This window comes from Rhamphochromis sp. 'chilingali' (genome assembly GCF_963969265.1).
Source record: "Rhamphochromis sp. 'chilingali' genome assembly, chromosome: 22".
Taxonomy (NCBI): domain Eukaryota; kingdom Metazoa; phylum Chordata; class Actinopteri; order Cichliformes; family Cichlidae; genus Rhamphochromis; species Rhamphochromis sp. 'chilingali'.
The window spans coordinates 28,215,834-28,239,151 of record NC_137950.1 but is presented as its reverse complement, the minus strand read 5'-3'; the positions used below and the strand labels follow the sequence as shown (position 1 = coordinate 28,239,151).

The 23,318-nt window shown below is 40.7% G+C and overlaps 2 protein-coding genes across 3 annotated transcripts; both read left to right on the top strand.

Annotated features, from left to right (window-relative positions):
* The first annotated feature begins 10,198 nt into the window (after positions 1-10,198).
* LOC308390365 (uncharacterized protein) lies at positions 10,199-13,356 on the top strand. 2 transcript variants are annotated; one of them, XM_080872307.1, is made up of 2 exons: positions 10,199-10,277; positions 11,503-13,356. In XM_080872307.1, the coding sequence occupies exons 1-2, from the start codon at positions 10,223-10,225 to the stop codon at positions 12,657-12,659; spliced, it is 1,212 nt and encodes a 403-aa protein (XP_080728433.1). In that variant the 5' UTR covers positions 10,199-10,222; the 3' UTR covers positions 12,660-13,356. The 2 variants fall into 2 exon arrangements, with proteins under 2 accessions (XP_080728433.1, XP_080728432.1); XM_080872306.1 differs by having other exon boundaries at positions 11,500-13,356.
* A 2,074-nt stretch (positions 13,357-15,430) lies between these two features.
* Positions 15,431-22,573, top strand: LOC308390362 (uncharacterized protein). The gene is made up of 2 exons (XM_080872301.1): positions 15,431-15,819; positions 19,102-22,573. Exons 1-2 carry the CDS (start codon positions 15,660-15,662, stop codon positions 20,562-20,564), a joined length of 1,623 nt encoding a protein of 540 aa, XP_080728427.1. The 5' UTR covers positions 15,431-15,659; the 3' UTR covers positions 20,565-22,573.
* The last annotated feature ends 745 nt before the right edge of the window (positions 22,574-23,318 follow it).

Sequence of the window (23,318 nt, the reverse complement as noted above, 5' to 3'; positions counted from 1 at the left end):
TATCTGACTTTAGGTCTGCTGTAATCTGAGATGGGTTCATTTATTTGCTAGGCCGAGCGAGGCCTGTGAGCTGCTTCATGCCAAAGTAAAGAATGATGTGTGGATGTTGTCTTGGGCATGTGGAGGACAGACACTGAGTCAGCAGTGGAGAATGATGGGAAAAAATGTCTGCTAGTCGGTGCAAACCAGGTCTCTGGGTTTCACTGTGCTCTGGAGTTTAGACATTTTTGGTTATATGTTTGAATTTGAGCTTCTTTGGGGTTTTTCCTGCGTCTCCAGTGTTCAAGGTTTACACTTTTCTGTTTATTGTATTTTTAGGCTCATGTTTATTTGTTCCCTTTTAAATTCCAGTATGCTGTGGATCCCTGGGAATACTGAGTTTTGCTTTGTGTTTAATCGCTCAGTTTTGTAAGTTATCCTCTCTTTATTCTTCCTGCATCGTCAGTGTTTCGTGGTCAGCGGTAGTTTCTGGTCTCTGTGCCTCTATTATATTCTATTACGTTCCCAGTGCCCAGCAAACTACAAACTAAAAACTATGCTGTGTAAAATAAAGACTGAATGCAGTGACTTCCAAATCTCACAAATCCATATTTTTATTCACAAAAGAACCCAACAAAATACATCAAATGTTTGACCTGAGATGAAAAACATTCGCTCAGTTTGGCTTTTATGGCAGCAGCACATCTCAAAAAGGCTGCGAGAGGGACTCAAAATAAACAGCTGGAGGAAGTTTTTCATGACTAATTACAGCAACAGGTCAACAACATGACTGGAATAAAAAAACATTTCTCAAGTAAAGGTTCACCAGTCTGCAAAAAACAACAAGAAACATCTAAAAGTTGTGGAACAGTTTCAGAATAACTATCAATGTAAAACTGAAGACTTTGCCAATCTAAACATCACCACCACCTATCATCAAAAGATTCAGAGGATCTGGAGAATTAATATTGGATCGCTCTGATCATGACAATAAGACCCATCCTTCTCTTTTTTGTTGTTGCTCTGTTGTTATTTACATTTTATAAAGTGATCCAATTGTAAATATGCACATGCTAACATATTTACAACGGCAATGTACCACCTACCATTTTCACTCTACTTAAACAATAAAAAAAGTTATATGTAACAAGATCAAACATCAGTAAAAATGCATGCTAATGCAAAAAAAATAAAAATAGAAAAAATATGAAACAAATATACAAAAATATGTATTCAATTCAAATCTGGCCACCATCAGCTGCAAAGCGGTTGCCTTGCACAGCAGCACACCACACCCAGCGCTGAAAGCTCTGCGGAAGTCCTCTTCTCCCAGTGAATCCAGTACTATCAGTGACGCATGCTGGAGCTCTTCCACTGTGTCAAAAAAATGTCCCCTCAACTTGGCGTTGATTTTGGGGAAGAGGAAGAAGTCGCAGGGGGCCAAATCTGGTGAGTGCTGTGGGTGAAGAATGAGATTTGTGTCGGTGTAGCAGAAATAATGGCACTCTTTCAGTGCGTCGTGGGCGGGTGTGTCGTCGTGATGGAGCAGCCAGTCGCCTTTCTGCCACAGTTCAGGTCGTTTGGCCTCGATGTTCTTCCTGAGACGCGTCATAACGCTGAGGTAGAACGGAGCATCAACCGCCTGACCGTCGGGAACAACTTCCCGATGCACCACCCCGTGAATGTCAAAGAAGACGATGAGCTTGACCTTGAACTGGCTCCTTGTCGGATTCACCCTCCTTGCTTTTCCAGGCTTGCAGCCGTACACCCAGCTTTCATCGCCAGTTATGATCCGGGACATGAACGTTGGGTCATCTCGCATCTGTTGACGGAGATCCTCGCAGGCTCGTAAACGATACTGCTTCAGCTCGGGAGTGAGTAGCCTGGGCACAAGCTTGTTAGCCACTTGGTGCAGGTTCAAAGTGGACGTCAGGATCGCCTGGACCGTTCCGAATGACACGTTGAGAATGGCAGAAATCTCCCTCAGAGAGATCCGGAAATCCTGGCGCACAAGTTGATCGATTTCTCGGATGTGCTTGGGAGTTGTGCTCGTGCTGGGTCGCCCTGACCTGATTTCATCATCGACGGATGTTCTGCCATTTTTGAAACGCAAATACCAATCCTTGCATCTTGATCGGCTCATTGCTTTGCTGCCGTAAACTTCCTGAAGCATTTTGAAGGTTTTCTTCACAGATATCTTGGTTTTCACGCAGAATTTGATTTTTTCTCTCTGTTCAAATTTGAGGCGTTGCAATGCATTGCGGGACGCAACACTGAATATTGGCATCGGAAAGGTTCTGGGAGCTGTTGCACGTGTGTCATCCTCCTGCAGTCCATCCTGGCCAATGCAGCGTTCCTGGAAGAAGTCCGAGTCTTCAATCGGGCTCCGTTCATGGGAAACCTCTTCTTTAATATCAAACAGATGATGGACACCTGCAAGGTACACACAGATGGATGACGAGCATATTTTAAAAAAGCCAAAATGCTGGGTGTATGGGGACACTGGTTTCCAGTATCCTGCAGAATGGACTCTAACCTAAAGCCCATCTCACAGAGTTACATCATCCAATCGAATCACAGCCAACTAAGTTAAAACGAAGAGAAACTAAAATAAAACAAATCAAATTAGTGAGGTGACTGTATTCAATGGATTTCATCACTTGTTCTTAAATCTCGCCCTAAAAATACCCTCCATATTTTAATAACATTACTGAAGTGAAACTAACAAAGCCACAACAGAAGCAGACAAAATATAAAACCTGATTCCTCACAGAGAAAAAATGTTGGTGCAGTTTCATAGTTCAATTTAATTTGTTTGTTACCTGAGCTGCAGGTCTGAGTCTCCTCCTCGTCCTTGTATTCATTTTTAACATGATGAAACAGTGAGTGCACTTTCTCTTCATTTTCACTCTTCGCCGCAGCAGCAGCGAGCGGGAAATCAGTGATGTCAGCTTCCTCCTCCTCTTCCTTCTTTATGCTGAGGAGCTGTGAGACTTGCTGCTCCATATCAGGGCTCCAGTCATCTGGTTCTTCTTTGATTGGTGACAGCTGCTGAATATCTGAAAGGTACAAGCATCACAAATGTATGAGCAACAATGCAATGAGAAACAAAATTAAATTCTTCCGTGTGGCCCTGAAACACAATCAAAGTTTCTTTACTCATTAGGAAAATGAGTTCTCGCCGTTAGTTATCGTTTCGTACACTGACTGGAGCTTCAAACTGGACGTTTCTGTCATTAGCAAAGCCACCTGCATGATGTTTCTTTGGTAAACACCAAGATACAGGACAAGATCACGTGTATGCTGATGGTTTGCATCACTTCATCTCAGCAACTATTAAAAATAAAATGTTTCTACTTTGTTTTAAAAAGAAGCCTTCAGAACAATATAAATGTTAAGGTTATTTCTGAACTTGGTAAGTTTTTTGGAAGAAAGGTTAGGTTAGGTCAGGAATAGATGATGATGAAAGCAGTGATAGAATTAAAAGAATCACTTTGTACATTTGTAATAAGAATGACTTAGTTTAGCGAACATCTAAGTGCTAAAAAGCAGGCAGCCAGGACTTACCCATGGTTGAAGACATCTTTCCTCTCGTCCTGCGGTTCAGACTGACTTCTGGTGACTTCTCAGGTTTTTAACCTCTCCTGATGCCTCAGAGTCGTTGACCCACCCATTCACCCTTTTGGGTTTGTTGGGTCAAGGTGTGAAATGCTCCGAGTCGTCTGGGATGCCCTGCAGGTATCTGATAAGAGGGGCAGGGTCCAGCTTCCTGGAACAATAACAGTTACTCCAGCATAACTGTCGTTACTTCTTTCACTCGTCTTTCACACCACAGCCGTGAACTGAAGGTGAACACTTAAATGTTAATGTAATCACTGGAACAAAGGTTCTTCTGCTAAAGATGCTGTTGAATCCATTTGTATCAGTGTCCTAGTTTCCAAATCTGCAGGGGGTTGAACGTAACTGGACATTACATTGAATGTAAATATTTCCTGTCCACTATAACTAGTCCAAGTACTAATGTGATTAAATCATTTACACAAAAGCAATATTTCATTTCCTCAGCTACGTGTTAATGTGAGCAGGAAGTTGTTTTAGACAACAGAATGAATGAAAACTCACCATCGTCTGTTGATCGACAGGTCAACCTTAAAAACCACCAACCTCTTGTGGTGCCTGATGTCACATGTGCTGATTAGAGCTTCTAAAAGCATAATTGAATTAATCTGTTAAATAATTTTGAGAATTTGGGTCTACACTGTGCTGAAATGAGGCAACTGGACTTGAGTTTCTGAAGCCTTTCAACTCAGATCTCAAAGGCTCTACAGCTGGTGCAGGGCGGCAGTTAATCATCTGATTGGATCGTTGAGAGTCGTTGATTCTCTCATTTTGCCTTTGTGTTAAATTCTGACGCACCCAACAGCAGTGGGAGACATTAAAGGCACATGAGTGAAAGTTTATCAGGCCATAATGGTCCAGTTGTTGTGCTCTGATGTGTTTCTACATTCAGGTGCAGATGGAGTTTTGGGTCCTGACCTCAGCTGCTGGTTTTCCTTTGTTGCCAAGTCAAGTTTACTTTCAAGCACATTAAAAGAAACAGCACCCGTTAACCAAACCGTCCACAGTTAGACGAGTAAAAGACATTTAGGAAGATTTTAAAAGTGTCCAATGTTGTCCTGATGTGAAAGGCAGTTTGTTTCACACACTCAACAATGATCCTTCACCCTCAGTCAACAGGAAGCAACAAATCTGAGTAGCTGAAATGGGTTTATTTAATCATTAAGGAAAATGTGGTATCATTTTAATGTATATCAATCAAGTACATTTTACGCACCACTGTTTACAATCTTTACACACCACAAATACACAGAAGATTTGCAGTATTTTAATGCACAGCATCTGCAGACCTTCTGGTGACTTCTCAGGTTTTTAACCTCTCCTTATTGAGAGTTTTTAATTTGCTTTTAACTGTAGACTCTGGTTGTGCTGCTGTCCTAGTAACCTTAGACCTGACAGCAGCCTTCGACACTGTCGATCACAACATACTGTTATCCATACTGTTATCCATTCTAGGCCCCCTGCTGTTTACTCTGTATTTGCTCCCTCTGGGCGATGTGCTGCGCAAATTTAATGTGTCCTTCTACACCTTTGCTGATGACATTCAGATCCACCTCCCTCTGAGGTTAGACTGTAAGGACTCTTTGCAGCCGTTATTCTCCTGTTTGTCTGACATTAAGACTTGGATGGCTCTTAACTTCCTACATCTAAATGAAAGTAAAACTGAAGTCATTGTGTTTGGGCTTCCTAAAGACCCCAACCTTTCCTTTGATTTTATGGGACCCCTAACTTCCAAAGTTAGGGGTTCCTCCATTAAGAGCCTCGGTGTTACTTTTGACATTACTTTTAAATTTGATTAACAAATCAGCTCCGTAGTCAAGGGATCTTTTTTATCATCTACGGATTTTAGCTAAAGTCAATTCCTACCTGTGCAGGAACGATCTAGAAAGGGTGGTCCATGCTTTTATTACATCACGGCTGGACTACTGTAACTCCCTTTATGCTGGTTTAGATCGTTCCTGTCTGCATCGCCTCCAACTGGTGCAGAACGCTGCTGCTCGCATGCTGACCGGTTCCAAAAAGAGAGACCACATCACTCCGGTCCTCTGCTCTCTCCACTGGCTTCCAGTTGCTTTTAGGATTGATTTTAAAATTTTACTGCTGGTTTTTAAGGTTCTTAACGGTACTGCACCTCCTTACCTGGCAGAGCTTCTTAGCATTTACCGCCCCAGGTGATCTTTGAGGTCAGCAGACCTTAAGCTTTTAGATGTTCCCAGGTACAGATTAAAGACTAGGGGAGAGAGGGCTTTTGCTGTGGCTGCACCCAGACTGTGGAACAGTTTACCTCCTCACATCAGATTCTCCACAAGCCTAGGAACTTTTAAAACTGCTCTTAAAACTCACCTCTTCTCATTGGCTTTTAGCAAGGTTTAACTTACTGTTTTAACTTATTGTTTTATCAGTGAGGTGTTTTATGTACTTGTGTTTTATTGTATTTTATATTTGTATTTTATTGTACAACACTTTGGTCAGCCTTGGTTGTTTTTAAATGTGCTTTATAAATAAACTTGACTTGACTTGACATGTGCTGATTAGAGCTTCTAAAAACATAATTGAATTAATCTGTTAAATAATTTTGAGAATTTGGGTCTACACTGTGCTGAAATGAGGCAACTGGACTTGAGTTTCTGAAGCCTTTCAACTCAGATCTCAAAGGCTCTACAGCTGGTGCAGGGCGGCAGTTAATCATCTGATTGGATCGTTGAGAGTCGTTGATTCCCTCATTTTGCCTTTGTGTTAAATTCTGACGCACCCAACAGCAGTGGGAGACATTAAAGGCACATGAGTGAAAGTTTATCAGGCCATAATGGTCCAGTTGTTGTGCTCTGATGTGTTTCTACATTCAGGTGCAGATGGGGTTTTGGGTCCTGACCTCAGCTGCTGGTTTTCCTTTGTTGCCAAGTCAAGTTTACTTTCAAGCACATTAAAAGAAACAGCACCCGTTAACCAAACCGTCCACAGTTAGACGAGTAAAAGACATTTAGGAAGATTTTAAAAGTGTCCAATGTTGTCCTGATGTGAAAGGCAGTTTGTTTCACACACTCAACAAATGATCCTTCACCCTCAGTCAACAGGAAGCAACAAATCTGAGTAGCTGAAATGGGTTTATTTAATCATTAAGGAAAATGTGGTATCATTTTAATGTATATCAATCAAGTACATTTTACGCACCACTGTTTACAATCTTTACACACCACAAATACACAGAAGATTTACATGTACATACATTAAATTAGTTAAAGTCAGCAGTCACAGTATTTTAATGCACAGCATCTGCAGACCTTGGTGATCTAGTGAAAAGATCAGACAGGTAAGAAAGTGCTAAACTGTGCAACCCTTAAAAGAATCAGTAAAATAATTTCTGAAGCTGATTGGCAGCCAGTGCAGGAGATATGTGGTCTTGCTTCCATGTTCCAGATAATAACTGTGTTTTTTGAACCATCTATAGTTGAGTGAACAGTGACAGACTCACACCTGAAGAAAGACTGTTGAAATAGTCGAGTCCAGATGAACTTAAGCCACTGACACCTCTCAGAACATTTCTGAAACACAGAAATGGCGTGTATGTGCGTCACGAGTCTGTAAGACTTCGTGTAAACTTGCATGTTTTCTGTGTTTGAGATGGGAAGAGATGGATCAAATCAAATCAAATCAAATCACTTTTATTGTCACATCACATGTGCAGGCACACTGGCACAGCACATGCGAGTGAAATTCTTGTGTGCGAGCCCCACAAGCAACAGAGATGTGCAAACACAACAACACAAACGAGCAAAATACAAGAATGGCCAACCTGAAACTAATAAATATATGTACAATATATAATAGTGTATGCATTTCTGGATGTGTATACTAAATATTTTCCTACGTGTGTGTGTGTGTGTGTGTGTGTGTGTGTGTGTGTGTGTGTGTGTGTGTGTGTGTGTGTGTGTATACACATTTTTACAAATTAAATAGTAAAAAAAAAAAAAAAATAATAATAATAATAATAAAATATATAAAATATACAGAGTTGAATATGTGCAAAACAAGTGGCATTTATATACAGTGTGGAGTGCATAATGTTGAAGTTCCAGTAGTGAAGCTGAGGTGTCTATGACGTGTTCAGCAGTCTGATGGCCTGGTGGAAGAAGCTGTCTCTCAGTCTGCTGGTACGGGACCGGATGCTGCAGAACCTCCTTCCTGATGGAAGCAGTCTGAACAGTTTATGGCTGGGGTGACTGGAGTCCTTGATGATCCTCCCCGCTTTCCTCAGGCAGCGCTTCCTGTAGATGTCTTGGAGGGAGGGAAGCTCACCTCCAATTATCCGTTCAGAGCACCGCACTACTCGCTGGAGAGCTTTGCAGTTGTAGGCGGTGCTGTTGCCATACCAGGTGGTGATGCATCCAGTGAGGATGCTCTCAATGGCACAGTGATAGAAGGTCCTGAGGATGCGGGGGCTCATGCCGAATCTTTTCAGTCTCCTGAGAAAGAAGAGGCGCTGTTGCGCCTTCTTCACTGTTTTGTTTGTGTGTACTGACCACGTAAGATCCTCAGCCAGATGTACTCCAAGGAACCGGAAGCTGCTCACTCTCTCCACAGCAGCGCCGTTGATGGTGATGGGGGTGTGTACTTCTCTGCACCTCCGGAAGTCCACTATCAACTCCTTTGTCTTTGCGACGTTGAGGGTGAGATGGTTGTCTTGACACCAGTGGGTCAGGGCGCTGACCTCCTCCCTGTAAGCCATCTCATCACCGTTGGTGATAAGACCCACCACTGTAGTGTCGTCCGCAAACTTCACAATGATGTTGGAGCTGTTAGTGGCTGTGCAGTCGTAGGTGTAGAGTGAGTACAGGAGAGGGCTCAGTACACACCCCTGTGGAGCACCAGTGTTCAGTGTGATGGGGGATGAGGTGATGCTGCCCAGTCTGACCACCTGGCGTCTGTCAGACAGGAAGCTAAGGATCCAGCTGCAGAGGGAGCTGCTCAGTCCTAGATCCTGCAGTTTCCTGTCCAGCTTCGAGGGAACGATGGTATTGAATGCTGAGCTGTAATCTACAAACAGCATCCTCACATACGTGTCTCTCTTCTCCAGGTGTGACAGGGCAGTGTGTAGTGTCAGGGCTATGGCATCATCAGTGGACCTGTTGTGGCGGTATGCAAACTGTAGAGGGTCCAGTGAGTCGGGTAGTGCAGAGCAGATGAAGTCCCTGACCAGCTTCTCAAAGCATTTGCTTACGATGGGGGTCAGGGCTACAGGTCGCCAGTCGTTCAATGAGGAGATGGTGGAGGATTTGGGTACAGGGACGACGGTGGCCATTTTGAAGCAGGCTGGGACTACAGACAGAGAGAGGGAAAGGTTGAAGATGTGCGTGAACACTCCAGCCAGCTGAGCCGCACATTACTTGAGGACGCGGCCGGGAATCCCGTCCGGACCAGTAGCTTTGCGCGCGTTCACCTTCCTGAAGCACTTCCGCACATCCTCCTCAGACACAGTGTGCGCACTGACGTCATCCATGGAGTTTGAAAACTGAAGGCTCTGCCTCTCATTCTACTTTTAAATACTCTAGGAACACAGTAAACCTGCAGTGTGAGAGTGAAGTCCTCTAATGGGGTGATATGGTACTACAAGGTCATTAAGATAAGCCAGCTAATTTTTCACATGTCTGAGCGAACACACAAACTCCCTGAGCGTCCCTTGGACCACTGTGAGCAACAGCAGACGTGTGCACTGTGGTCACGCCAGCATCGAATCCATCCAAGTTACATGGTTTATTAAAATAATCAAATTACAGCATTTATGTTAGACTATTTTTAATTAACTGCTTTAGCCCACTTACAATGAAAATTAAAAAAAAAACCAAAACCTTGTTCATGACCTGTGTAGCATGTTAACACTATTGGAAGGAAAAATAACATGAACTCCAATTTTGAAAACACAACTTTATTTATTTTTTTCTTTTTTTTCTATAAAGCTCTGACTTATATTATGAGTCTGTGGTCTGGGAGAGAGTCTGTAACTCTCTGTCTGCAAAATACAGTAAATAATGACCAATGTTGGGCAATTAATTATATAGTTACTTCTTCAAAAAAGTAACTGATTTATGCAAACAACATTTTTTGCAGCTGTTTACCTAAAAATGCAGCCAAGGCGTTTTTTTAAATAAACATTTCAAACTATTTACAGAACAATCAGCTGTTCTGCATCAAATCTGATGCCACACAAATTATTTGTGCCACTCCAAAAAATAATTTCTGTCCACTATGAGATAAAGGAGAACAGCAGCCTGATACCTGCAGGCCTGACAACAGGAGATGTGTCACTCCTGTAACACCTGTAACATTCAGTAGTCGCCTCATTGTTCTGACACACACAATAAAACTATTGACTACACTACACACTAACTACACACTAACTAGAGGGGACTTAGAGGGAACATTGCTTGTATGTGAGGAGCAGGATTTTGAATTCTGGATTTAACAGGAAGCCAATGAAGGGAAGCCAGTGGCGTGACTGCACGGACTGAACTGCGAGATAATCTGCGCATGCGTCGCTCGTTCCAAGTTTCTTTTGGAAAAAAGGATCAAATACGCAGCGGGCACCATGAACACAGTGGAATATCTTCTTTCTGAGAAAAACCCGGAAATGAAATTCCACGCAGTCCTTCAACAGGACAAAGAAGGTGTAAACCAAACTGCTGGTGAGAATAATCAGATTTAACGTGGAGAGTTTATCGGACAGGAAACGGCTGCTTAGCGGCTGGTAGCTCGTTTTAGGGGGTCGATGAACTGTTCACGTAGGAACGGAGCTTCCTTTTATTTCTTAACCTGAAGACGTTCACAAATGCAGTCAAGCGACTTTGGTAATGATAGTTGTTGTTAATAGTTATTAATGACATTTACGGATTAAAAAGAGCGAAAGTCAGTGGGGGGTTCGGTGTTGCACCCGGACTGTTTAAAGGGTGCACACAAGTGTAGTTCAAGGCAGCGTTTGTGCTTTAATTACTTAAATAATAATGCTGAACTGGGGCAGGCGTGGTTAGTGTGATGGATAACAGCTGTGCCAGCCAGCCTTCCCTGGCTCTGTCCCCTGAACCCACTGCTCCAGCCCTCCTCTGCAGCTGAGCCACAAACCACATCCCACTGCAGAGACAAACCCTGTATCCCATAAGCTGACTTTTTTCAACATCTCTATATGCAGCTCCAAATTCTATGTCTATTTATGTGGACGTTTTAAATCTGAGAACAAAACACAATTAATAGCTTTACTCCAAACCATGATTTACCTTTACAGATGTGATATTTTAGTCCAAAGCTAAACGTAGCTGTGTGTTATGTTTTTGATTTGATTTGAACATCTTGGCTGACGGAAGGATTAGCTCTAAATATTTACTTGTTGAGCTGTAGAAATGTAAGTCATACCACAACAGCTAACCACATGCTTCCAGCCTAATTATTACTTCTTAATAGGAAAACTGCAATACTGTTATCAGTTTGCTGATGATGATGTTCTCTCTTACTTTCCCGAAATACATTTTTGAAACATTTATACTTTTGGTTATAAGCAGCATCCACTGCCTCTAATATTTATTCCAGTATTTGGAAAACTGCATGTTTCTTAATAGCTTAATTTCCACCATGTGTGTCTCATGCACCCATGGCTTCATGATGTAGTGGTTTGGCTGTCATGTGAAAGATCCCCATCTTGAGGCTGGAAGGAGACAAACCTTAGAGCACCAACTAGTGTGCTCTTAGTACTTTTACCAAACCCAGATAAACTGCAAACTCCACTGTGGAGACCCTTCGGGAAATAAAGGAGTAGCAGAAAAAAAAAGAATGTCCTTTTAAATTGAGGAGCAAAAAGTTAGTTTCCTTTAAAATAGTTCAGTTAATTACACAACTGTCCATGTCTGTGTGTTTCAGTAGTGCCACCTGATGTCCAGAAGGTTTTGGTGATTAAAGAAGAAATTCCCTTTGACTGGAGCTTCGGTGTGGACCATCAGCACCAGGAGATCCTCCAAATAAAGGAGGAACAGGAAGAACTCCTGACCAGTGTGGGGGGAGAGCAGCTTAACGGGTCGGAGGAAGCTGATAACACCAGGTTCTCATTCGCTGTTGCCACTGTGAAGACTGAAAATGATGATGATGAGAAAACTCAGACTTCAGATCTCCACCAGAACCAACATGACTACAACAGAGAGACTAATCGGATAAAAGCAGAAACTGATGGAGAGGACTATCCAGGAGCAGAACCAGCTGGAAACCCAAATCTAAAGATTTGTGCAGAGCTGAAAGCAAATGGAAACGCTTCTGATTCTTCTGAAACTGACATCAGTGACGGCGATGATGATTGGCAGGAACCTTTATCCTCTCCTGGACCTGAAACAAAAACCAGCGATGGAGATCAGAAGGAGACGCCTGTGCCTCACTTTCCTAACAGTGTTAACACTGAAAGGTTTACGCAGCAGCCTTACATAAGACTCTACCCACAAAAGAAGCCGTTCAGCTGTGATATTTGTGGTAAAAAGTTCACTCGCAAAATGCACGTTAAAACACACATGAGGACCCACACGGGAGAAAGACCCTTTGGTTGTGACGTCTGTGGTGAGAGGTTTGCACAGGAGGGGAACTTGCGGAGTCACCTGAGAGTGCACACGGGGGAGAAACCATTCAGCTGCGACGTCTGCGGTAAAAAGTATAGACAGCAGGGTGTTCTGAGGACACACATGAGAACTCACACAGGGGAAAAACCGTTTGGGTGTAAGTTTTGTGGAAAGCAATTTAGCCAACAGACTCATCTCAAGGCACACATCAGAATCCACACTGGAGAGAAACCTTATCAGTGTAACTTCTGTGCCAGCAGCTTCAGCCAGAAGAAGCATTTTGATGAGCACACCAGACGGCACACTGGAGAAAAACCGTTCGGGTGCGATTTTTGTGGAAAACGGTTCTACCGGCAGGAGTATCTGAAGAGTCACGTTACGATCCACACAGGAGAGAGACCGTTTGGCTGTGATGTTTGTGGAAAAACCTTCAATCGAAAGACACGATTTAAGGCTCACATGACGCTTCACAAGTGTTAGAAGCTGCATTATTTCAGGGTTCATTGTGAATGATACATTACCCAAGTGCCTTGGTAAGGACCACACAGAGTTTTTAAATATTTTAAGTTTTTTAAATGCCTTCAATCTGATTTTGATGAGTCCTACAAATGTATTGAATTGTCAAGTCAGCTTTTAAGAAGTTGCTTTGCAGAAACTGCAGTTAATGGAGTGTTGTTTAAAAAGTGTTTTGGCAGTAAATCTGAATCAAGCTTCTGTTAATGTTGCTTTCATGAGAAAGTACATGTATAAATCAGAGATTTGCTTTACAAAAGTAAATGAAAGCCCTTTGTACCGTCTGGAGTCATGTACAGCTGTGTCCATAAATATTTGGATAGTAGAAGATGTCTTTGTACTCCAGCACAGTGGATTTTAAATCAATCGATATACGATTGGAGGTTGACTTTCACCTTTAATTCAAGAGGTTTTACAAAAAAACGTTCAAGAATCATCACCATTTTATACTTGTGCCCTATTTTCAGAGGCTCAAAACTGGACAACTTAACATAAATGTAATTCTAAGTATTGTTTTTAATACTCGGATGAAAATCCTTCTCAGTTGAATTTGTTGAAATATGAAGAAACACTGAATGCAACAATTAATTGTCTTACATTGATTTATTTTATATATATATTTGAAGTCTTTTACTTGCCTGCGTGCAATAAATAAGGAATTAAGAAAGAAAAAAACAAGTCTTTGTGTGTCTGTTTTTACACCGAAAAGTACTTCAGAGTGCTCAGGATGTGCTCTCAGTGAGTATGCCCCTCCTTGGGTTGGTTGGGTTTGTGTTTAGTCAACCAAGCTGGGCTGTGGAGGTCAAATGTGCTCAGGTACAATATTTGATATTTAATTGTCAAAGTCAAGCACATACCTTGCTTTTATCAGCTTCATTGTATTTGAAGCTTGAGTGGAATGCAACTGATTAGAAATAACATCTGACTGAAATTAATTTGGAAATTTCATTTCACTGTGTGGAGGAAATCTTTGCTGAGGAGCCATTAAGATATGTAAATGAAAGCAATTTATCTTCTTTTCTCATGAATGGCAGTATTTATTTTCAATGAAAATAAGTACAATGATAAAAAAATATATCCAGAAAAGGAACTAATTTCTGCGAGGAGTCAGTGAGGTGGTTCACCATCTGACTGGGATGCCTCCTAGGTGAGCGCTTCAGGCACATCCCACTGGAGGATGCCAGCTGAGGGACTCTCCCAGCTGGCTTGGGAACACCTCGGTGTCCCCCAGATGAACTGGAGGAGGTCTGAGCATCACTGCTAAGGCTGCTACCCCCATGACCCTGACATGGGTAAAGGGAGAAAAAATAGATGCATGGAATTTGCAAGGCCTACCCAGTAAAATATTGATTTTGAACAATTCCTAAGTTAAATAGACGTCCTCTTAGTCCACCAAACTGTAGCTACCAATGTGCCGTATATCAGAAGATGCCTTTCTGAAAACAATGAGGATAAATATAAATATAGATGTGTCTATTTTGTACTGTTGTGAAATCTTTTGGTAAATAAAACCAGAAATAAAAGGAAGTGACAGAAAAGGTGTTGTTTCCAGCCACTGTGTGTGTACATGGTGAATGGAGAAATAAGGACCGTTACCTTTACAGCAAACAGTGAAGTAAGAGTTTCTCAGATTTTCAAATGAGATATTTTATGTAAAGAACAGCATATACACTATTTTTCTTTCTCTGCTTTTGGATGATAAATTAATTCAAAAACGGAAAACGTCAGAGGACAGCCACACCCCTCTTATTCATGGTAGGATACATTTGAATTGGTACTAGTACTAGTGCTTTTCTTTTAGCAGGCCAGCAGAGGGCGACATCTGCCTGAACAACAGGGGAGGTTGTGGCTTCCAATAAAACATATATGGAGAAAAGAACTGATTAGTCGGATTAATAAAAAAAGAAGTCACGTTTTGATCAGTGTTAATCAGTGGATAATGTTTATGGAAATAATGGAGACTGATACAGCACACAAATTAAAATTAGTGACAGAAATATCACATCAGCCTGATTTTACTGTAAGGGATGAATGGAAAGAATAAGAACTGTTTGGATCACAGATGCCCAAGTTGTTTCAGCTGTTGAGTTAAAAGTATGTAAATCCTCATTAGTTGGGCTACTAATTAGAACTAATAAAAATAAATGGCAAGATTGGAAAGAATAAATGGGAAATAAATACCTTAGATAGGGCCTATTTTAATATATTATTTTAAACTCTTAATTAAAACCCCGAAGCTTTAATAGCTGTATCATTGCTAAAAATAAAACGATCTGTCCGTTCCTGAAGACGTTCACAAATGCAATCAAGCGACTTCCTTTTAATCCTGTTAATTCAAACTTCTACCAGGAATAACATTTTTGTATTGAGTGACTAAAATTTTGAACGTGTCTATAAAAACTGAAAAATTTCACAAATGCTGCAAACAACATGATTGTAAATATGTAATTTGTTCATAGCTAAACATTTAACATTTGTGATCTTTTTTAACTTAAAAATTAATACAACTAAAAAACACAATAAAAAAATGAATTTAACTATTATTTTACAGTATTTATAATATTAGAATTTTTTGTTTCTTTATTATTTATTTAATATATAATTTTTTTTTACAATACTTATTTTTCTAGTAATATGATATATTTAAAACATATATTTATCTTTTAATATTTGCCTTTGACATGTACGTTTGTGTGGTGTAACTGTTTACTGCTGCTGCTGCAAGGCCTGTAGTTACTATGGTGACGGAGAATAAAGGTGTCCGTGCCGATGCCTGCTCAAAAACCAGCGGAGACGGCAACAAATCGTTTAACAAAAGGATTCAGGAGAGTGGATTCCCTGTTGGAATCTGCATCCCGCTCTTATATAATACATCCACGGATGTAGAAGCAGGACAGAAAATGAAGCCAGCGCTTCTTTAACTGTGAGCGGAGGTGATCGGTCCTGCGCAGGCCTGGTTCATCTCAAATGAGCCTCCAGTTTATTTTAAAGAACAGAACAAATGCGGACACTATGAACGAAGAGGAATATTGTCAGCAGCACGACACTGAAAGTGTTCGTTTTAAAGACAACCCGGACAGTAAACCGCTGGGAGTCCATCAGCAGCTGGATGTAAAGCAGACAGATGGTAAGGATCATCACAGATTTAATGTGGAGTGTTTCTACTGGTGAAAAGGCGGACGTTAGGGCTTAGTAAAGAAGAAGATTCACATAAAAAGCTTCTGTAAAGCGGAATATGTTCACAAATACCAAAAACAGTTTTTCCACTTTATTTTTCCTTTTTTTTAAACGCTGTAAAAGACGGAACTGAACGGCAACAGTACAGAGCAGCACCCGGACGGTTTACAGTGGGTACACAACAGGGTTATTTTGTAGTTCAGCCTCAGTGCAAGCCAAAGTTTGGGATATGTTTTTACTTAATTAAAAGTTCAAAGAGACTCTAACATAATGGATGCCTGACTGCAAACTGTCAGTGTGCCTTTAATATGTGATAAGGCGTGTAGTACAAATATAAGAATTTCACAAGTATGAACTTATGTACTTGTTCTACTGAGATTATACTGCCTTTAATTGTTTAAGTGTGCCCCTGTATGACACGATAGATTATGAATGTTTACATCAAAAACCTGCAGTCTCTTATTTATGTTCCATTTATAGTTTAACCTCCATACAACAGGACATTTTCTGTGGAGCAAAGGTGAAGACATCAGAACTTAGTATCACTGATGTGTCAGGTGTATGACTGTGAGGACTTTGAATCTGTAAATATGTTTTGTTAGTCTTCACATTTCATGATTGATCAATATTTCTAGAAATAAATCAGGCCTGGTGTTTATATTGTAGGCAAGAATGTTTTTAGACTAACTGCAGCTCTTTAATCTCGGACTAAATTCAGTCTGCTTCTAAGCGTCCATAAAGGCTCTACTAAAGGTGGCTTCATATCTTAAATATTTGTGTGCAGCATAAATATACTTCTGAACAAATAAGAGACTGTTATTTTTTTATTTGCAAAAGACATCTTTAACCAAAACCATGTTCTTCTAAAAAAAAAAAAACAACAAAAAAAAAAACATAACAAAAGGTTAAAGCAGAAATATATTGGAAGTGCTGTAGAGACAAAAAACTGGCAGAGAGAGAGAAGGCTGGAGTGGATGGATTACTCAAGAGTGAACACTCAGAACAAAATCCAGTTTTTATTTCCTGTTTTCTGCTGACTGTTTTTGTTTGTTTGTTTGTTTTGTTTTATTTTTTCAATTTTAGGTGGTGTGACCTAAAAGTTGTGCCACTGCACTTTTAGGACCCTGGTGGTTTCACAGTATATTGTAGTACTAGTATTATAATTCAAATTATTTCTTCTTGCATGGGCCTTTATTTAGAAATTAATCCACACCAAAACAGACATTGGTAATCACCTGAAAACAAGCCAAAGTCTGTAAAACATCAGCAGCTCACACACTGCAGGGCATTCATCCATCCACCGGGGCATTGCAGACATTCGTCTTCCTAGCCACACTTTCCAATTCCTCATGTGGGATCCTAATGATCTTTAATAGATTGTTAACTGCTGAGAGTCTCTGCTCTCTTTTTTTCATTCTCCACCCCTCTTTACTAGGGATGGGTACCGGTGTCCGGTGCCATGATGGCACCGGTTCTGACATAAACGGTAGTAACCAGACCGAAAAGCAGCGCACATTTCGGTGCTTTTTTTTCCTGAGCTGTGATACACTTTAGATTCTAGCCAATCATTTTACGTTTCCGAGGATAGTAGGCGGGGCCAGGTACGTACGTTCTGTTAGAGCAGAGCTACAGATTAAAAATGTCCAAGGCGAAGCGGTCAAAAGTCTGGCTGTACTTCATAGCAAAATATGCAAACTCAGCAGCCTGCAACAAGTTCTTTAAGCTGATACTGTGATACTGTCAAAGGAGGTGACACCTCAAATCCGATGAAACACCTGGCGACGCATAGCGTTTTTTTTAAAAGCCCAGAAATGCGCCGTATTTGATAGCTTGCTGCGAGACCTCACACCGAGCACATCTACTGCGGGTGGGTTGCCTGTTATGCAACATCCCCCAAAAACACGAAGAGGAGAGTCCTGGCCCCTAGCCTGCCAGTGTAGCAGAAATGATGACGGATGATGGTGGCAGCAGCAGCCGTTCTTCTCTGCGTGAGTAGCTAATTTACGTTGAGTAGGCTAACCACGTTATTACATTAATGCATGTAAGGTGAACTAGCAAACATCATCATAGCTACATGCGGCTGTCCTCTTGTTTGATGGCAGATACTCCCTTCACCCTGGCTAAAAAGGCTAAAATGACCAAAGAAAAAGTGGAAAACAGTTAAACATGAGAGGTTTAGGACAAAGTTTGTGTTTTTTTTCCATTGATTAAGCACTGCTTCCAGCCAAGAGTGATACCATATATGCCCCATAGCTGCAGAAAAGGCTAACATTGTTATATTTTTACAAAAAACAGCTGAACATGAGAGGTTTTTGGACCAATTTTGTGTTCTCCATTCTTTAAGCACCGGTTTGAGCACCGTTTGAGCACCGGCACCGTTTCAAAAGTACCGATTTGGCACCGGTATCGGATAAAACCTAAACGATACCCATCCCTACTCTTTACTATTCTTGGATGTAGCTCATTTGAATCTGCAATTATTAGTGCTAAAAATGTCTGCACCTCACCAGCCTTTGTGGGATTTTTGCCATGCTTAAAAAGTTATTAATGGATTATGATTATCATTTCATTGCATTTTTTTTCTGCATCATATGATTTGACCAATGTATGAGGTTGATACAGATCACCTCTCAGTGTGCTTCTCAGTGCTTCAAGTGAGCAGTTATTCTTTTTATTACTGATAAACCAGTTAAACTCTCCTTTTTCTGTTTGCTTGTGTAGTGAAATCAGAAGTGTCATAGCATGCGTGGAATTGCCTAGCACTAAGTAAGCAATTCTTCTTCTGTATAGCTATAATAACAATTTTTTCTTATTCTTTTCCAGATGGATTGTAAAATTAGAAAACAGCCACATTCTTTTGTGGTTCTGGTAGTAGTGTCAAATCAGATATCAGTCATGTACCGTCACAGTCACACATGAGCTTCCTGTGTGACTTGGTTATTAACTTTATAACTATAACTACGTTTTTTTAGTTATTAATTTCATTCCATTTACTTCGTTATCACTACCATTTTTACCAGTTTTACTTTAATTACCTCTAGTATAGATAGATAGATAGATAGATAGATAGATAGATAGATAGATAGATAGATAGATAGATAGATAGATAGATAGATAGATAGATCTTTATTGTCACTGTTACCAGAACAATGAAACACAGTTTGGCATCTCTCCCTTTGCAGCTGTAGTTTTTTGTTCATAATGCTCATGTCTGTGTTATTTTTCCATGCAGATATCTCACAACTGTTGGCAATTAAAGAGGTTCCCCCTGAATGGAGCCCCACCTCAGATCCGCAAGACCCAGAGGTCATCCAAATAAAAGAGGAGCAGGAGGAGCTCTGGACCAGTCAGGTGGGAGAGCAGCTAAATGGGGTGCAGGTGGCGGATATCTCCAGGTTTCCAGGCCATACTGTCAGTGTGAAACATGAAGACAGTGACGAGAAATCCGAGTATTCACAAACTTCTCAAAGAAAAACTAAATGCAACAGAGAAGCAGAGGCTTTAAATGCCCCCCCAGCTAAAGGAATAAAAATGGAAACTGATGGTGATGACTGTGGAGGACCGGAATCAGCTAGAAGTCCAGATCAAGATATTTATGTACATCCAAATGGTGATGAAAAGGCTTCCAGCTTATCTGAGACTGAAGTCAGTATTAAGGATGATGATGATGACTATTATTGGCAGGAGCCTTTATCAGACTCTGGACCTGACACTGAAGACAGTGACAGTGACTGGAAGGAAACCAGGACACCTGAATTAGTTGTAAATAGTGACAAAGGACAAGACAGTTCTAAAGTATCTGAATGTAATAAAACTTTTCTTTGCAAACAGTCACTTCAGGGAGAGAGGGGAAGAATGTCTTCCTCTGGTTTGGCTAAAAAGGAATGCTTTACAGTATCACAAAATGATGATTCATCAGTGGCAGTACGCACCGGAGAGAAACCATTTGGCTGTGACGTTTGTGGACAAAGGTTCAACCAAAAAACACATCTAAACACTCACATGAGAATTCACACGGGAGAGAAACCCTTCTGTTGTGATTTTTGTGGACAGCGCTTTAACCAGAAAACACATCTTAAGATCCACATGAGAATTCACACGGGAGAGAAACCTTTTGGTTGTGATAATTGTGGCAAAAGATTTAGACACCAATGCACTCTCAAAATACATATGGCAGCTCACACTGGGGAGAAACCATTTACCTGTGACGACTGTGGTAAAAGATTCAGTCATCAGAAAATTCTAAAGGCGCACATGACAATTCACACAGGAGAGAAACCATTTCACTGTGATGAATGCGGTAAAAGTTTTAGCCAACAGGGAATTCTGAAGGCGCATATGACAGTGCACACAGGAGAGAAACCATTTGGTTGCAGTAGATGTGATAAAAAGTTTAGACTACATAGTGATCTCACAGCGCATATGAGAGTCCACACAGGAGAGAAACCATTTGGTTGTGATAAGTGTGGTAAAAGATTTAGCCAAAAGGGATGTCTGCAGAGACACCTTAGACTCCACACAGGAGAAAAGCCGTTTAGTTGTGATGACTGCGGAAAACAATTTAAGCGAAAGACACACCTTAAAGCACACATGACAGTTCACACAGGAGAGAAACCATTTGGCTGTAATGTCTGCGGCGTAACATTTTCACGACAGGGAACCCTGAAAAGACACATGAGGGTCCACACACGATAGAAACTGTAAAGTAACAGGGTTTTGTCCAAAATATTTGTAAAGTGTGTTGGTGCAGATCAGAGCAGTGGATTTCCTTCATGGCGCCGTGATAACTGAGAGTGTAGGTTGATACCTCTCAGACAGGTCTACTGTATTCCACTGTCTCTCTTCTGAAGCTTAAACAAAAATGCATAAGGGAGAAATATCCTAGAGAATGACGAGGTAAATGATGATGCTAACAAAATGTTAACATCCATGGAAAGAAGTAAATTCTCCCCAGTCACGTGTGATGGTAGAGTGAAGCAACTTTTACAAGTTAAGAATGCATTGCGCAAAAAGTTAAAGAAATACTTTTTATTAAGAGTATAGAATCAAGTCAGTTAAACCACTGGGATATTAACCCGGTCAGTCAAGTAGCAGAGGGGGTTATTAGTCAGTGTTAATGAAATTAACAACAGGTGCACCAGGAGGGCGATGATGAGACAACCCCCAAAACAGGAATGACTTTTTCCCCTCCTTTTATCTCATTTTTTTTTTCACTATTTTGGGATTTGGTAAGGGTCAGTGTCACTACACTTAGCAGATGATTCCTGGACCCTACAGAGGTTACATAGGTAGTCCAACTCCTCCAGGATGGCACATCAATACTTGCCATTGTCATAAGGTTTGAGATTCCAGGAGACAGGCAGTTACTCTGGGAGAGCTGGACAGGGCTGTAGGAAATCCTTAAACCACCAGCAGGACTGGTTTCTGCTCCTTTGTGTAAGGAGGGACAGGATGAGCACTGCCAGAGCTAAAAAATGATCTTCAGCAGGACACTGGTGTGAATGTCTCTAAACAAACCATCAGAAACAGACTTCATCAGGGTAGCCTGAAGTCCTCTTGGGCCCTATGCTCACCGTGGTGCCTGATTGGCAGTTGCCATCGAATACCAGAATTGGCAGGTCCACACTGGTGCCCTGGTGCCCTTGGCAAAATGGACCAGTCTGTAGCATCTTTTTTTCACTTTAATTTTTGAGGTGTCTTTGAATTAAGCCCCTTAAGATAATTTTCATTTCCTCAAACAATGAGGCAGCCTTTCATTCTATCTCATTACTCCAGTCCATATCAGTATTAGATAGCCATTATGATTTTTTCCCATTGACATCTTCATAGTAGTCAATTCATGTTTTTGAGCAGTCCATTTAGTAACACAAATAAGATTAATGCTGGGTTCAGCCCCTTGTCACATTCGATTTGATAAGTGGTTAAGAAAAAGGATGGATGTACTGTCTGTGAAGGTTCTCAGTCATCTAGGTCATCATATTCTAAAGACCTTGGAAAGAAAAGCGTCTCGACTTCTTTAAGTTGCGAGAAGCTTCCTCAGTTATAAGGTCAAAGGTATTTGACCTTAGAACTGAAGAAGCTTCTCGGACGAGAGGTGAAACGTCTTCAAGCAACTTAAAGAAGTCCAGAGGCTTTTTTTCTCAAGCTCCTTACACAATAGATGGACTACAGTTAGTTTAGTTAATATATAGATCAAATATAATAATAATACTATTACTTTTAATAACAGGAAAGCACATAAGAATAGGCTGGATGGAGAACAAATAACAGCAGGAAAGTGTAGCTCGACTGCTAAAAATAAAGTGTTATATCGAGAAAAAGTGTACTTTCAGTGTTGATCAAAATGTATAATACTCCTTCCTTTAGCCTTATACACATTTTGTTATTTACCAGTATTATGATTTTTATTATTGCTCCCAGATTTATTTTTTACTATGCAATGTACCCACTCATGATGGCTCTAAAGGTAAATTTGCCAGATAAATATTTTGTATAAGACAACTGTGTTTCTAATTTCCTTTGACTTGATGGACTGAAGACTTGAGGTCCACAAATAAAATTTCTTAACATTTGATAACTTGTCTTTGTACTGTTTTCATGTAATCCCAGGTTCTTAAGCAAATATTGCAATACTGTACATTTCCCTGACAAATACAGATAGTGACCTCATTCAGGTTAAAAAAAGAAACATAAATCACACTAAAACTGTGAATAAAATAAAACACCATTCTTTGAACAGACTCGTGTTTTATGTGTATTATTTGCATAAGCTAAGGCGAATATCATGTCAAACAATGTAAGAACAGTTAAATCAACATGGATAAAGAAATGTTATCACTATCCAAGTGTCTGCTCAACAGTAATCAGTGCCGCTCAGCCTGACAGTGATTAGAAAAATGAATTTAATTTAATCAGATTACTTGTGGTATAAACGTTTTTTCTCCTACTTATCACACCCATGCCATTTACAGCAGATGACTCCTGTAGCTGTCGCACTGGAATGTGTTTATAAGGTGATTGTAATTTTCAAATTTGGATGTTTAAGCTGGTTCCTATGTTGTGTTGTCGCCACCTACTGGTGGATCTGAGTATGGCGCTTTGTGGTGCGCATGCATGGTTTTTCGCAGTGTTTGCTGGTGAAGAGAAGTAAAATACTGGTTAAACATCAGTTGGAGCATGGCCCTTTATTCTACTCCAAACATGAAACAAGAATAACCTTCAGGATCAGTTATAACTCCCCTTCCCTGAACCAGGCTGTATCAGAGGGCTCTTCCTGTTCAAACGAAGTTCTTCCTCCCACTGTCACCAAATGAGCTGTGCCCAGGACAAAGCATCTGCCATTACAAAGCATTACATTATCTTTCCTTCTGAAATACCCACATAGTAAGGCCTCAAGAAGAGAGCCCACTACGTTAGCTTCTTAATGGGGTTCTACATTGAGTTTAGGCC